The sequence below is a fragment of the Epinephelus fuscoguttatus genome, linkage group LG20 (assembly GCF_011397635.1).
Source record: "Epinephelus fuscoguttatus linkage group LG20, E.fuscoguttatus.final_Chr_v1".
Classification (NCBI taxonomy): Eukaryota; Metazoa; Chordata; class Actinopteri; order Perciformes; family Serranidae; genus Epinephelus; species Epinephelus fuscoguttatus.
Genome location: NC_064771.1, coordinates 7034998 through 7048812, shown reverse-complemented (window position 1 = coordinate 7048812; position 13815 = coordinate 7034998). Strand labels below are relative to the sequence as shown.

Below are 13815 nucleotides of genomic sequence, written 5' to 3'. Positions count from 1 at the left end.
ATGGAAATTTTTGCTTTGGTAAGCTGATGTAACAAGGCAAACTCTTTGCTTTTAGTGTGAGTTGGCACAGTGTGGAATTTAATATTTTCAAATAAGAGTTTAATGGTCCTTTCCATGAAGAAAAAGAGGACAGCTCCTTTGATAAAGAGAAACGACCCACCTCTCAGCTGTTCCACATTGTCTCTACATCTTTGCTGAACTTTGTTGTAACAGGTCGGCAGCTGGACCGGCAGCGGAGCCTTTGTTGCCGCCAACTGTGCTCTAAAAAACCAATGACCAATTACAGACCACTAACTGCTGGCAATGTCTGGGGGTGTTCGATTCATATCTTTGCTTATCCCTGACTTTGGCTGCTTAAAGTAGAGATAGTGAGAAATTTTATATAGCAGCGACGCTAATCATTTAGCAGCAGTGCTGCAATGCTGTTGTGTGCATATACGGGAATGATGGACTCTGATCACTGTCTGGTTAAGAGGTTGCATTCAACTACTTTGTTGTCCATTATTTTACCAGATAGGGTTGTAAAGATTCTGTTATAATCTATTATTACCTGTCATCGTAATTTTCATTTTTAATGATAAGATATATTTAATCGCATTGATAATCATTAATATACAAAACAAGCTTATTAGTTATTCGTTTGGGGGTAGTGCTGTATGTAAAATTACTGGAGCGCACCTATGACATGCACACAAGCGTGCAGGCCCACAGTTCACTCAGGCTCATTTTGAAGGCTATGCACTGGTACTATAGTGAAAAGTTAACACACATTAGTCAACTATAACTATAAAACTGGAGGATGTTTTCTTGTCTTTTCATATTTGACAGTTCACAATTACCTGTGATAAACTAAGAAAAAATGATTGAATTCACTGTGCTCGTCAAAGACTAGCAATGTCAATATGACGACTTTTATTCTATTTCCTCACTTGGAGAAAAAAAGTGGCGGAATCTCGTTCCAGTGCACTCTGTTAACACTATTTCACCCCTGTTGGGAAGGGCATGAAGAGAGAATATGAACAGAGACACACACCAGGCAAAGAAACCTCAGTCACTCGGCTGCTGTAACATTTTGCAATGGTATGGAGCACCACAGCCTACCAATACGATGGCTAAAGCCAGCTAGACAATGAGGTCATCTACATAAGATCAAAGAAAAGACTATACAACAGCAATTTATGTGCACATGCCACCAACTGGACAGGGGTATGAATTACTTAAAGTTATGGCAGATCACCCTCAGTTTTCTAATCTGTCAAAATGACAGACGGCATTCAGATTTTTCTGTTCTGTTGTTAAAAAAATCTAATCAATAATTGTAATTACTAGATCAACTTGACCTTTGGTCTGGTTCATCTTCTCCTGACTTACAGACAGAATCTGCTAAGCCTGTGGTCAACACTCTGGACAGGAGGCAAAGCTGCTGCTTTGACAGCAGTATTTTTGAGGCTGCAGCTACAGACCTGGATGAACTCTCTGACACTGTGACAACTTACTTCACTTTTTGTGAGTACTTGTGTGTCGACGAATACCTTCTCCCTGTACAACTACAGCAAAACTCAGGCACCTTTGTCAGGCCAAAAAGGAGGCCTACAGAAGCAGGGGACAGACTACTGTACAACCAGGACACAAACACACTGACAAAGGAGATCAGACTAGCAAAAAGGAACTTCACTGAAAAGCTGAAAAATAGCCATCAAACACTTAACCATCATCCCAGGGCCCCCAAGCAACCCTCTATCACAGGATCCTATGACTACAGGCCTGTCGCCATGATGTCTGTGGTCATGAAACCTTCGAGAGACTGGCGTTGGCCCATCTGAAGGACATCACAGAAACCCTGCTGCCCCCCCTGCAGACTGCCTAACAGGCAAACAGGTAAATGGATGACGCAGTCAGCATGGGACTGCACTGCATCCCCCAACACCTCGACTCCCAAGTGACATATCAAGGATCCATCATCCCAGAAATCCTGTGTTCCAAACTCACCCAGCTCACTGTGCCAGCCCACACCTGTACAGTACATTGAGAGAGCCTTAAGTCAAATTCCTCGTATGTGTTCACATACATGGCCAATAAAGCTGATTCTGATATGATGTGTCAGAAATAGGACATTTCAACAGTGTCAGGCTTTGAAAACCCCAGCTTTAATATAATGATAGTAGCTCGTTCTCTTCAGAAAATCACCTAAGGGTGCTGTCACTGTGCCCACAGTCAGTCTCCTGTTCACTGTCATTGGAGCAATGCCAAGCTTTGCCTCTTGATTACATCACAGATAACAGTCTTGGCACTGAGGGGACTTTCATGTCCACAATCCATGCTCAACTGTGCAAGATAATAGCCTGCCTTGAAGTGGTTTAACTGCATTGTCATTTCGTTAGAGTTATGTAGTTTAACCTGACATCAAGCTACATGATACCAATTGGCTGATAAATGAGCTCCATCCAGTCTGATATCTGTAAGAAAAACGCTGACAATCCCAAGCATCATCAAAAGGAAGACTTTCACGGTATAATGTGACTCATACAACAAGTACAAATGACACACAGGCCTAAAGGTTAGCAAACATGCCAGTGTTTTGGAATGTTGAGCATGCAGAGTAGCAGCATGTCCACATGAATATTGTACATTTTATTGTGTACTGCTACTCCTGGTTAGGCGCAGGTATGTGTCCTTGGCCAAAAATGCAACCAAGGGGGGTGATATGAAAGTGTCCTGGTTAAAATGATTCAGACCACTGACAGTAAAGGAAAGAGAAGGAAAAAAAGTAAGATCCTGAGCTTGGTACTTCATTCTTTACTTTAGAACCTGCAGTTCTCAGAATCACGGCTGAACAATATGTCACTTTTGTATCGATATCGTGATATGACACTAGATATTGTCTTCGATGTTGGATATTAGTATATCGTAAGTGTTGTCTTTTGCGGGTTTCACAGGCTACATTGCTGTAAAGTGATGTCACTTTCTGAATTTACCAAACTGTTGTAGCTGCTCTATCATTTGTCTTTACCCACATAGTCATATCCACATTATTGATGATTATTAATCAAAAATCTCATTGTGTTAATATTTTACAGAGGCACCAATAGTCAACCCTGCAATACTGACACAAAAACGGACAGAGGTATTTATCCAAAAATAATGTGATATTTGTTCCCTCCATATCGCCCAGCTATGCCATAGATGTATAGCAATATTTCGATATCACACCCCAAGTTGGCACCTATTCAGGAATTGCTCGCCTGGTGCATTTACCAAAAAAAGTCAGAGCTATACTTTGTATAGCCAACTGAAAATGCACAGTAGAGTTTCTCCTGCTGGCCCTGCCTTCAAGGTCCTGCTCGGCTCATAGACATTTTGAAAATATCACAGATTTTTAAATCGCTTTTCTTGGCTTGAACAAAGTTTTACAAATATAAAACCTCCGTGGATCTAAAAGTCATAATAGAAAGAGTCAACTGACTATGTTTGCAGTTGAAGGTATCCTGTCAACAGTTTTACAGATGTCTCTTTTACAATTGTGGCCTACAGGGAGAATGCTCTTTGGGCTGCAGGGAATTTTTCGTTGCAATACCCAAGAGGCAACTGGATAGAACTGTAAGTAAAGCTGAGCTGCCCTCCTGGGGGCCTGAGCCATGGATGTATTGAGAGACATGAATACAGCGTTGGAGGTGGGGCCCTGTTCATTCATATTAAACTTGTTCAGTGGCGTATGAAGCAAAAAACGTTTATTTCCACATTAGACTGTGTCCCCTCTCTAAATTTAGGGTTTTTTCCAGTTCCCTGAATGCGGCACAGGTGGAACTCTTCCTTTTTTCCTCTGCAGCGGTTAATGGAGTTTGGAGTCACAGGTTTGATAATTATTCAGCCATCTGATCAGAGCTGATCAGATCAGGTCGATGGATGAGAGGAGCATCTGTTTATGAGTGAAAGCAAACTTTTAAACTAGGCACAATGAACGGTTAAGTTTCACTTTCTGTGTGCCTGCCATTCTGTTCCTCTGTTCCTCCTTCTGTTCTCTGAGTACACTCTGCAATCTGAGAGTGTAGAGCAATAAATAACCAAACTGTATATATATATATATATATATACATACAGTTATGTCCAGCTCCAAAATCAAAATGTGGCAACAGATGTTTTAGTCAGGCTGCTGCATAAAATTAAGTGTGTGGGGAAACCCTGGAATAACCTGAAAAAAAAGATTTTCCGGAAAAATTCAGACACATACTCGCAAAATCTGCAGAAACATCTGTACCAGACTTGCCACCTTTGACATCATATACTCAGAAACATGGGGGATAAAGTTAATGTCTGGCTGATAATAAACTTTTTATTCACTTACGTATTGCAATTTTTTTGCTCACATGTAATACGCAATATGGTATTAGGTTGGAACTGTTAGCTGACATCCACTTAGAGTGACCTAATTACTGAGAAAATGTATTTATTAGCATTAACCCTGATAACAAGTCAAGTGAAGAAATGTTTTAGTGGTTCTGGGGTGGTAATATAAAGCTTCAAACTGTTCCAGCATAATTGGCTGGCAACATCAATCTTCACTGAGATGTTAACTGCTCTGAGCAATGAAATACAACACATCTTCCTTTAGCATCCATGTTGTTTACACAATATGACTTAAAAGCCAATAAACTCACCAAAGTCGGAGTAATGACCTCACAACTCGGGAAATGAGACCATCCGAGGAGCACGTGAATGCAGCATCGATGGCTGTCGTTGAGCTTTCAGTCATCAAGTTTTCGGCTGTCAAGCAACTTTTAATTGATAAAAAGTCAGGAAAGTGTTCATTAAACACTGTACAAAACTAAATGCAGTAACTATTTAGTCAATTTTCCCATACACAAGCTTCCATAGTACCAAATTTCCTCAGACTAAGCATAGCAAAGCCGAGAACATAACGTTAGCTGAAACTACGTCACATTGAGCTAACGTAGCATCCTTGCTAGCCTAAAAACACTCATCCTCCAACTGAGCAAAACAACAAAAATACATGATAACGTCATTCAGTATTATTACCACAATGTGAAACGAACTAAACAAATACCATTTCTTCTTTTCAGCCACCTGCTACTCCAACAAAAAAGTAGGACACCCTGCTCCTTTAGAAAGACACACCTGCCGTTATACCGTGCGGCTTTTTAGTCGACCGGAAGTACGTTTTTCAAAATAAAAGCACCGGCCCTTATGTTACTAAAAGGACGAAATGAACAGAACTTTAGGAAAACATCTATGAAATTAGCAAACATGAAAAACAACAGATTATGTAAGTATGATGCACCATATTGAAGGCCATTTACACAGTGCATTGTCACAGGCTACACATGTCCATTGCTCGCTCTGAAGATGTTTAAGGGGGAACAAAAGTGAGAAACAGTAGCCTATATAAAGAGCTGAGCTGTAAGGTATCACTACAGTAAAGTATGCTCAAAAGTATTATACTGGTCCATTCACCACTTGGGTAGAGATAAATGCAACATCACTAATTTGTCCCATTAATCTTATGACTTACAAAAAAACGGAATGTTGTTCCTGGTTGGCTGACCCCAATTAAAACATGCTGTTAAAGAGAAAAACAAAACAATAAAAACTCTTGGGTGGGGCTGGGCCACTGACGTTGGCTGGTTGCCACATAAACCCCTTCACCCCGCTGCTAACCTGAGGGCCTTGAGGTACAGAGAGCAGCGGACAACTTGGCCTGCGTAATGCGTAAATACAGTGAATTACGCACCAGTTGTTCCACTGTATGCAGAATCTGCAGACTTGTGTCTCTTGCAAGCAGGGGTGCGAAAAGGCGCCTCTGTTAGGTGGTGTAATTTCATTCATTTCTACATTAATTAGGCCTATAAATAATGTATAAACAACAACTATAGACACAACTTTTATCCAAAATGTGGCGTTCTTTTTTTCGCGTCGGTATGTGAAAAGCGGGACATATAATAATACACAATATATCCCTTTATTTTGAACACACATTTGCACAATTGACAGTGTCAAGAGGTGAAATCCTGATTTTGATAAAGGTGAAACTGTGTTTTCATTAAAACAAAACGAGCAGAATCAGTTTTTCGATAAATAAGTAGTTAGAACGCACTAACAGCAGCAGGGTGTAATATCGATCTAGTGCAAAGTCATGTAACCGCTGAAACACAGTAAAGTGAAGGAACGCATTGCCCCATCCGCTGGCTCAGACGCATCTGCCTGCACGGCACACACAGAGCCGTATTAACAGCATGACCTACAGCGCCGCATCCGCTCATCGCACCGAGTGCCGGACAGCGCTCACCGGTGCGCACAACTGCTTTATTTGATAATAACTCTGACTGAATTGTTTCAGGAGCCAGGAGACTTCACAATGACAGAGAGGACAGGGGAAAGGGGAGTCCAGCTTGCACGCGATATATCCGTGGAGAGGGAAAAAACATAAAAAGAATTCATCATTGTGGTTTGCATTAGAAAAAGCCCACCCATGTCATGCGTGCGTCAGAAGCCTGCGCATCCACTCCTGAAGGCTACACAATAACTGTCTTGAGTCACACACACACACACACACACCGTCACACACACACGCTGAAAGATATATAACCAAAGACTAAAACAACAGGATTATTTCATGCCAGGCACATAAACTAGGGAACATTTTGTTATTTTCTCTCCACCTGCCAGAGTGCGTCCTGGCGAGCATTTCTTGTAAATTAATCATTTTTTTTCTCGCAAACCAAATCCCACCCTCAGCCTCAGCCATCTCACAGAATTTCAAGAGAAAAGTAACAGATAATTCACTCATTTCGATCTGATACACCTGCCCAAAAACGCCCATAACTCACCTGATATGCAGACAATAAAATTGGCTTGAAGAATAATCAATATTTCCCAAATTATATCCATCCTCTGTCTTCATTCCACGTACATTACGCACAGATTAGAAATAAAATAAATCAGAAACGGAGCTTTATCAGTTGCAGATGTCCTGTTCTCTCAGACTGAATCCCGCTGTGCACCTTCCACCAGGTATTTTCCACACCAGACACATAGCAGGTGACCAAAGCCTTAGGAAGAAATGTTGCACGTTCCCACTAACAATTCCAGAAATGGCGAGAGGAGGGAAAAAAGGATGAACTCCAGACCAAAGAGCCGAGCGGAACGCTGATCCTCTTGTCAGTTCACTGTATTATTCCAGTGCGCCCTAGAACGGACACATCCATCCATCCATCCGGCGCCGTTTCACAGAGCGGGAGTCCCGTTCTTTTGCCACAGAGAGTCACACATGACAGTGTCAGTAAAATCTCTGTGTGGGAAAAAGAGAGAGAAACAGAAAGCGTTGGTTAACGAGGTGGGACAGCGGTGGGATCGGACTAACACCTGGAGACGCCTCACAACTCAAGAACTCGCATCGCCAGGTGGCGAGCCTCCGATCGACACTTCTCGCCGTCACTACAAGGGACCAGCGTCAACTTTAGAGAGAATAAAACCACTTTTTCCTGCGAAGACTTTCAAAATTAAAGCTTTGGTATGTCTCATGCGTGCTGCCGTGTATGCTTTCCCCCGGCAATGATAAAAATAACAATGATAATTAAAAAGGAGAAGTAAAAAGTGCGAAGACAATGTGAAAGCATTAAACTTACTCAGTATAAGAGACGGTTTAAAGAGACTTAAATTCTCGTATTAATAAAATGATAATAGATCTATTTGAGGAGTCCATTTTTTGGCGTTCCACTTAATGCAGCATCACGTGATTACATCCTACAGTACTGTCATATTTGACACCACTATAAACCTCATTAACCCCCTGAGCACACGCACATTCACATTTACTTCTTGCTGTAGTCGTTCTCTAATCTGTGCTTTTAATTTGTACACACGGCCACATAACTTCCGGTCATGTTCTGAGTAACTGTGCTGAGCTTTATGCGGGGTTACTCCACTCGCCACCACACACACCCAGGGCACAACTAACACACGGATTGTGCAAAGTTAAGAGCATTCTGTGCAAATATAACAGTGAATGTGGGAATAAGTGTGTTGATAACGAGAGGGAATCCAAACACACTTACAAGAATTGGAGACAAATTCCCTGCACATTAAAAAGGGACAGGAAACTCCGAGAGGCGCAGCTTTGACGCACCAGAGAAAATCTGTCCTGAAACGAGATTCTGTGTTGAGAACTCAAAGTAGATAACAGAAGAAGACGAGAGCAATCCAAGTTGGTAAGAAGACAGTACCGATGTGCGGAATGTCCTCAGAGGAATGAAGCGCTGATAATAGGCTAATGATCAGTGGTCTGATGACGATAAACTCCAAACGTGAGGAATGGCGCACTCCCACACAGGTTGTATCCACACTAACGGATCGTAGTGGTTATCTTGCTCCGGTCTGGCACCGGGCACCCAGCGATGCCATCCAGCTCTGCGGCTCTACACGCTATTAGAATTCACGAGGAGCGACGCGCGCGACCGGCGGGCGCGTACAGCGGATGCGCGCACAGGCAGGCGGGGGCACAGGTGGATGAAAATCGCGCACTGCAGAAGAAAAAAAATGTCTGATGTTTGGTGTTTTGAAATGTTGTTTGCGTTAAATGGGACACTGATTGTAAGTCAGCTTCAGGATTGTGCTAGAAGAGAATGCAAAAGACACAGCGGGGTCAGGAAAATGACATTTGACTGGAGAGAGAATGGCAAACAGTTGGAATCACGTTTCCCTGCCAGGAGATTTTTTGTGCGCTTGGACTCAGAAAGACACACGCACACACACACACACACACACACACACACACGGACAAACAGAGAGAGAGAGAGAGAGTAAGAAAGAGGGAGAGAATAAACAAACAAGACCATGTCCAAAGAAGACTGGCAGACTCTCCACCAATCTGCTCCTTTCATACAAAAAGCGTTAAGATGCTTTGTGTGTGTGTGTGTGTGTGTGTGTGTGTGTGTGTTCCTACAACAGGATATTAGCTCCACTAATTTACAACACTGCAAAATGTATTGTAATTTGTTATGTCATTGAAGTGAATATCCATATTTTACATGAAAAGAATACGTTGCTTGCGACCTAGCATATTTATTTAAATAAAAATCACTATTACTGCTATTACTACAATTTTATTATTATTCATGTTAAATTGTTTGTTTTTATTTATTTATTACATACAAGGTCAAGAGCTAATGAGAAATCCCCACAAACTAACAACTTAGATAACAATATCCGCATACATATATATGTGTATATATGTAATATATACATATACATATATATATACACACAAACACATACACACACACACACACACACACACACACATATGTATATATATATATATATACATATATAAAGATTTTTTGAGGTCTTAAAAGAAAAGTGTGTCCATATTTCATCATCTTTTTTTTTAATTCATATTGCCTTCACATTTCATTTCATTTTTAATGCTCTCCACATACACTTGATTTTTTTTCACAGAACAAAACAAAAAAATTTGTCCTTGTCCTTTTTTTATACTGTGCCATGAAAGGCATATTCCTTTTCATTTAATTACTCCAGTGCTCTCCACATACTTGATTTGTTTTTATTGTCACTAAAGAAACATAAAAAGTCTTCATCCTCTTTTTTAAATTATTTTTTCATACTGCACCATGGAGGGCTTTTGACTTTTCATTTTTTTTTCTCATTCTAATGCTCTCCACATGCACTTGATTTGTTGTTGTCACAAATTTAAAAAAAAAAAAAAGAGCAGCAGGGGATTTTGGCACCATGACATCATGTAGCTTTGCTGTATGCATAGGACATTTACTAATATGGACACCTGAGCATTACCCCCATATGTGATTATAGACAATGTCGATGTTTTTCTCTTACAGCCTCCACGCTTCTGTTGTCAGGCTTTCCCCAGGTGTTGGACAAGTTGCAGGGATTTGCTCCCATACAACCTCTGGAGCATTACTGAGGTCCAAACACTGATGTTGGGTGATAAGATCTGGCTCACAGTCTTGTTCCAGTTCATCCCAAAGGTGCTGGATGGGGTTGAGGTCAGGGCTCTGTGCAGGACAGTCAAGTCTTCCACAGCAAACTGGAAGAATCATTTCTCTACAGAGCTGGCTTTGTGCGTGGGGGTAAAGCACATTGTAATTGATGATGAAAAAGGCTATGTACACGCTGACACAATATAATTGTTGTAAATTTCGTGTTTTGAACACCTGGGCTGTGTTTAACAAAACATGCCTCCAGGGGTATTGTAGTCAATTATAGTGTTTGTAATGACATTATGCAGCATATACCACAGCACTCAGTTAACAATATAACCTGCATTTTCTGACTCAAAACGACTTATTACCTACAGCTTAAAGCTGGTGATTGTGATGGCCAAGGCCACACAAAGTAAAAGCAGAGGTGGTAAGATTATTCACACACTCACCTCACTACTTTAAGTACAATAGTTCATTTTACTTGAAGCCATCACACCCCAAATTATTCATATCAAATTCAAATCCACATTACACAGTTTGTTTGATTTATAATCTCTTTATTTACTTTTAGCCATATGCTGTCTTCCTTTGTATTAGTTCTAGTAAACGTCCATTTTGTTTTCCCCTTTTTGTGATGGATGGTTTGGCCAAACCACTCTATATGCTCCCTCATGTTTCATTTGGTTAGGTCAGTTAATTCAGTTAACCTACTGTGTTTTGTTGCTGTTATTTTGAGTATAGTTCTATTTTTTTGGGCTCCTCTATAGACCTAGTCATTCAGTTCTTGGTTTGCATTGTTTTTGGCATCTTTTGGGCAAATTAAATCATATTTTTTTCAACCAAATTTTTCTAATTAACTCACTGCTTGGACCCCGACAGTGATATTCTGCATTTTTTTTTATCATTAATAAATCCCATTAAAGACCCTCATCAGTCACATGACATATTTACATCACGTTATGTAACAAACATATTTACTTTAACCCCAAATATGACATTTTTTCCTCAACCTGACCAAGTAATTGTGCTGCCTAAATGTGACCACAACTGTTTCACAACAGTAACCATCATTTACCTGCTATAATTTCATTCACCTTAAGATGCGGCAGGACGTGACAAAGTGTCTGTGTCTGAGGAGAAAAGCAATCTGTTTTGGACTGCAGCAGAACAGGGGCCAGACCGGTGTTCCACAATGTTTCCATTGGTAACGTCTTTGCCATTGCAACCAAAACAATCAGTAAAGAAAGCAAATCTCCCTTTTCATGCCCTTTCCCTGATGATAGATTTATATCGCCAGTTGGAGTCTATAAATGTAAACAGCAGTTGGCCTCAGTGTTTGTGAACGCTGCTCCGTGCACCTCATGTTGGTCCGAGGCGAGGGCCAGGAAAGCTGTTCAAGTGGTTTGTAATCTGTCAGCCAGCTACAGCAACCAGCTGTCAAACAACAACAAACAACGTCGGCCTATAGGATAACACACCATTGTATCTTTCCTTGTAGACAAATAATTGCCTACACGGACAGTAGTGTTGACAATAGGATTTTGCCAGAATCTGACATTTGTCTGTTCTCTGTCTGTTAAATCTCCCTTTACCTGTTTGTTTGTATGGGCCATGTGGTCCTGGTGATGCAAATGTTGCTCTGCCACTGAAATATAGCAGCATATCTGGTGTATCTGCTGGCTATGATAACTGCCAAATGGTGTGCAGACCATAGACGCCACCTATTTGGAGTACCACAGGTAAATGCAAGTGTAGTAATGGTGCGGACCTGATGTCTGACTGCTGTTTTGTACTGAGACTACAACATTTACACGAATGAAATGTAAGGAGATATGTTTTTGTTTTTGTTTTTAATAAACTTTTTTCAATCACTTCATCAGTACAAACATTTCTAAAACATGATATTAGTTCATTACAATACATGATAACATGACTGACACATATACTGATAAAAGCAAATAATTAAATTAGAAAGTGAAATAATCAAAATACATTATATAAAAAGCGACTCATAAAAGCGTCTTGTAAAAGTATGTGCTTGAAATACAGTTCTTCTCAAAAATTATTCTTTAAATGCTTCAAAAACAGGAGGAGATCTACATTTGTGTAAATTATATTTTGCCATCAGAATCAAGTCAGTATATGTGGTCATGTTCTCAGCCTCAAACATATCTTATCCAAGTCAAATGATATGCTACTCCAGTATGATGCAAACATTACTAGGACCACAACGGAAATTTGCAGATGAACGTTGATATCCAGGACTTCACATTGTAGAGACCACTGACTATCCCTGTGACAATTCGGCCACATTTTATTGTAATTTTTGTTTATTTTCAATCATTCAATTATAAATCAATTATTAGCAGTACGAAAATACATTGCTTGTAAAAAAGTGTCCCTTGAGCCAGTTGACAGCACTGTACACATGTGTCTGCACATGCTCAGGATGGTACCACCTCTGCGTCATTTTGAGCCAGGAAACACCCTTTATAGTAGGGGTGGGCGATATGGCCCTAAAATAATCTCAGGGTATTTTTGCAAAATAAAGATATTCTTGACAATATGACTAATTAGTAAAAATATTTCTAATTATTAATGTAAGAAAGTAGAATTGCAACAACACAAGTGATATAGTTTTACAGTTCGCCTTCAAATATTCAGTAAAAACTGAACAAAAATGATCTCTCATTTCTTAAGTTTGTAAACAACAACAGTAACTCAGAGTGAGATTCAGATTCTGTGTGCAATGTTAATAGTTCAGCAAAATAAAATCTACCATAAAATACTCATTTAAACAGCTCCCTAATACAAAAAAATGTACCCTGGGATTTTTTTCCAGGTGTTTTTTTTTTCCACCAGGACCTTTATGCTCTGCCATATCTCCTCCAATCATCATGCTGTAACCTGTCACAGGCTGTTATGCCACCAGAGCCATGGCACAGTTACATATATGTAGTGTCACGTAGGTTTACATTACCAAAGGTTTATGACAAAATCATTTGATGGCACTGAGTCCCGTGTGTGCACAGCGAAAGAGGTGAGGGAGAGATGCTGTGCTGCTGAATGAGTTCCCTCTGAGCGGTTACTCATTAAAAGAGTCTATGAAGTCTGGGGCTGTTCATAAAACACTCAGGATGCTCAGGCCTAATGATGCCAAAGTTTATTCCACACTACTGAAGCTGCTCCTCTTTTTGGAACCACTGCGGAGTTGTTAATATTTTCGCTTTCAGCCAGCCTTGTTGTTGCTGTAACTAACAGTTACATGACTTCATTGTCAACGAGTCGAAATATCGCGAGTGTCTCAATGTTTATTTGTTATATGATATTAAAAATTATACCAGTATTATTGTGAATGAGATGATACAGCACATCCCTACTGTATAATGCCTGTGCATAAGTAAGCTAATGGGCTTTTACAGATTTGCAAATATTTACTTTGTATATATTCACAACCACTGCCTCAAAGTCACACAGCAACATTAACTAACTGATTGAGGCAGTGGTAGACCAGCAGCTCCTGTGCTCAACACGGTAAAACTACTGCTGTCAGTGGAGTCTGGCTTCGAAGAGAGCAGATTAAGTTTCACTTATAGTCCTCTTCCCTGTTTGAAAAAGTCATCTGTCTGAGCATAGGACTGCATAAATGAGACTTGGATTATGCTGCACAAATTGTGTGAGACTTTGCAAACCAATGTTTTGATATAGATTTTCTGTCGTTAAATGTGGACCCCTATGACTTCAGTTAATCAAGAATGTTCTCAGTTTTTTGGATTCTTCGTTCACTGTGGAGGTATGCAAGAAACACAAAGGTATTTTTCTTTTTACAAATTCAACCCAC

At 40.2% G+C, this 13815-nt stretch overlaps 1 protein-coding gene across 3 annotated transcripts in view; it reads right to left on the bottom strand.

Annotated features, from left to right (window-relative positions):
- Positions 1–8471, bottom strand: part of ca10a (carbonic anhydrase Xa) — a 363435-nt gene extending 354964 nt beyond the window's left edge. The window contains exons 1-2 of one of the 3 annotated variants that reach the window (XM_049563761.1): positions 8238–8471; positions 6843–7303 (exon numbers count right to left, since the gene is read on the bottom strand). In XM_049563761.1, coding sequence (XP_049419718.1) covers positions 6843–6903 — 61 coding nt within the window. In that variant the 5' untranslated portion in view covers positions 6904–7303; positions 8238–8471. The other 2 variants (XM_049563760.1, XM_049563759.1) reach the window with 2 other exon arrangements.
- Positions 8472–13815: the final 5344 nt, after the last annotated feature.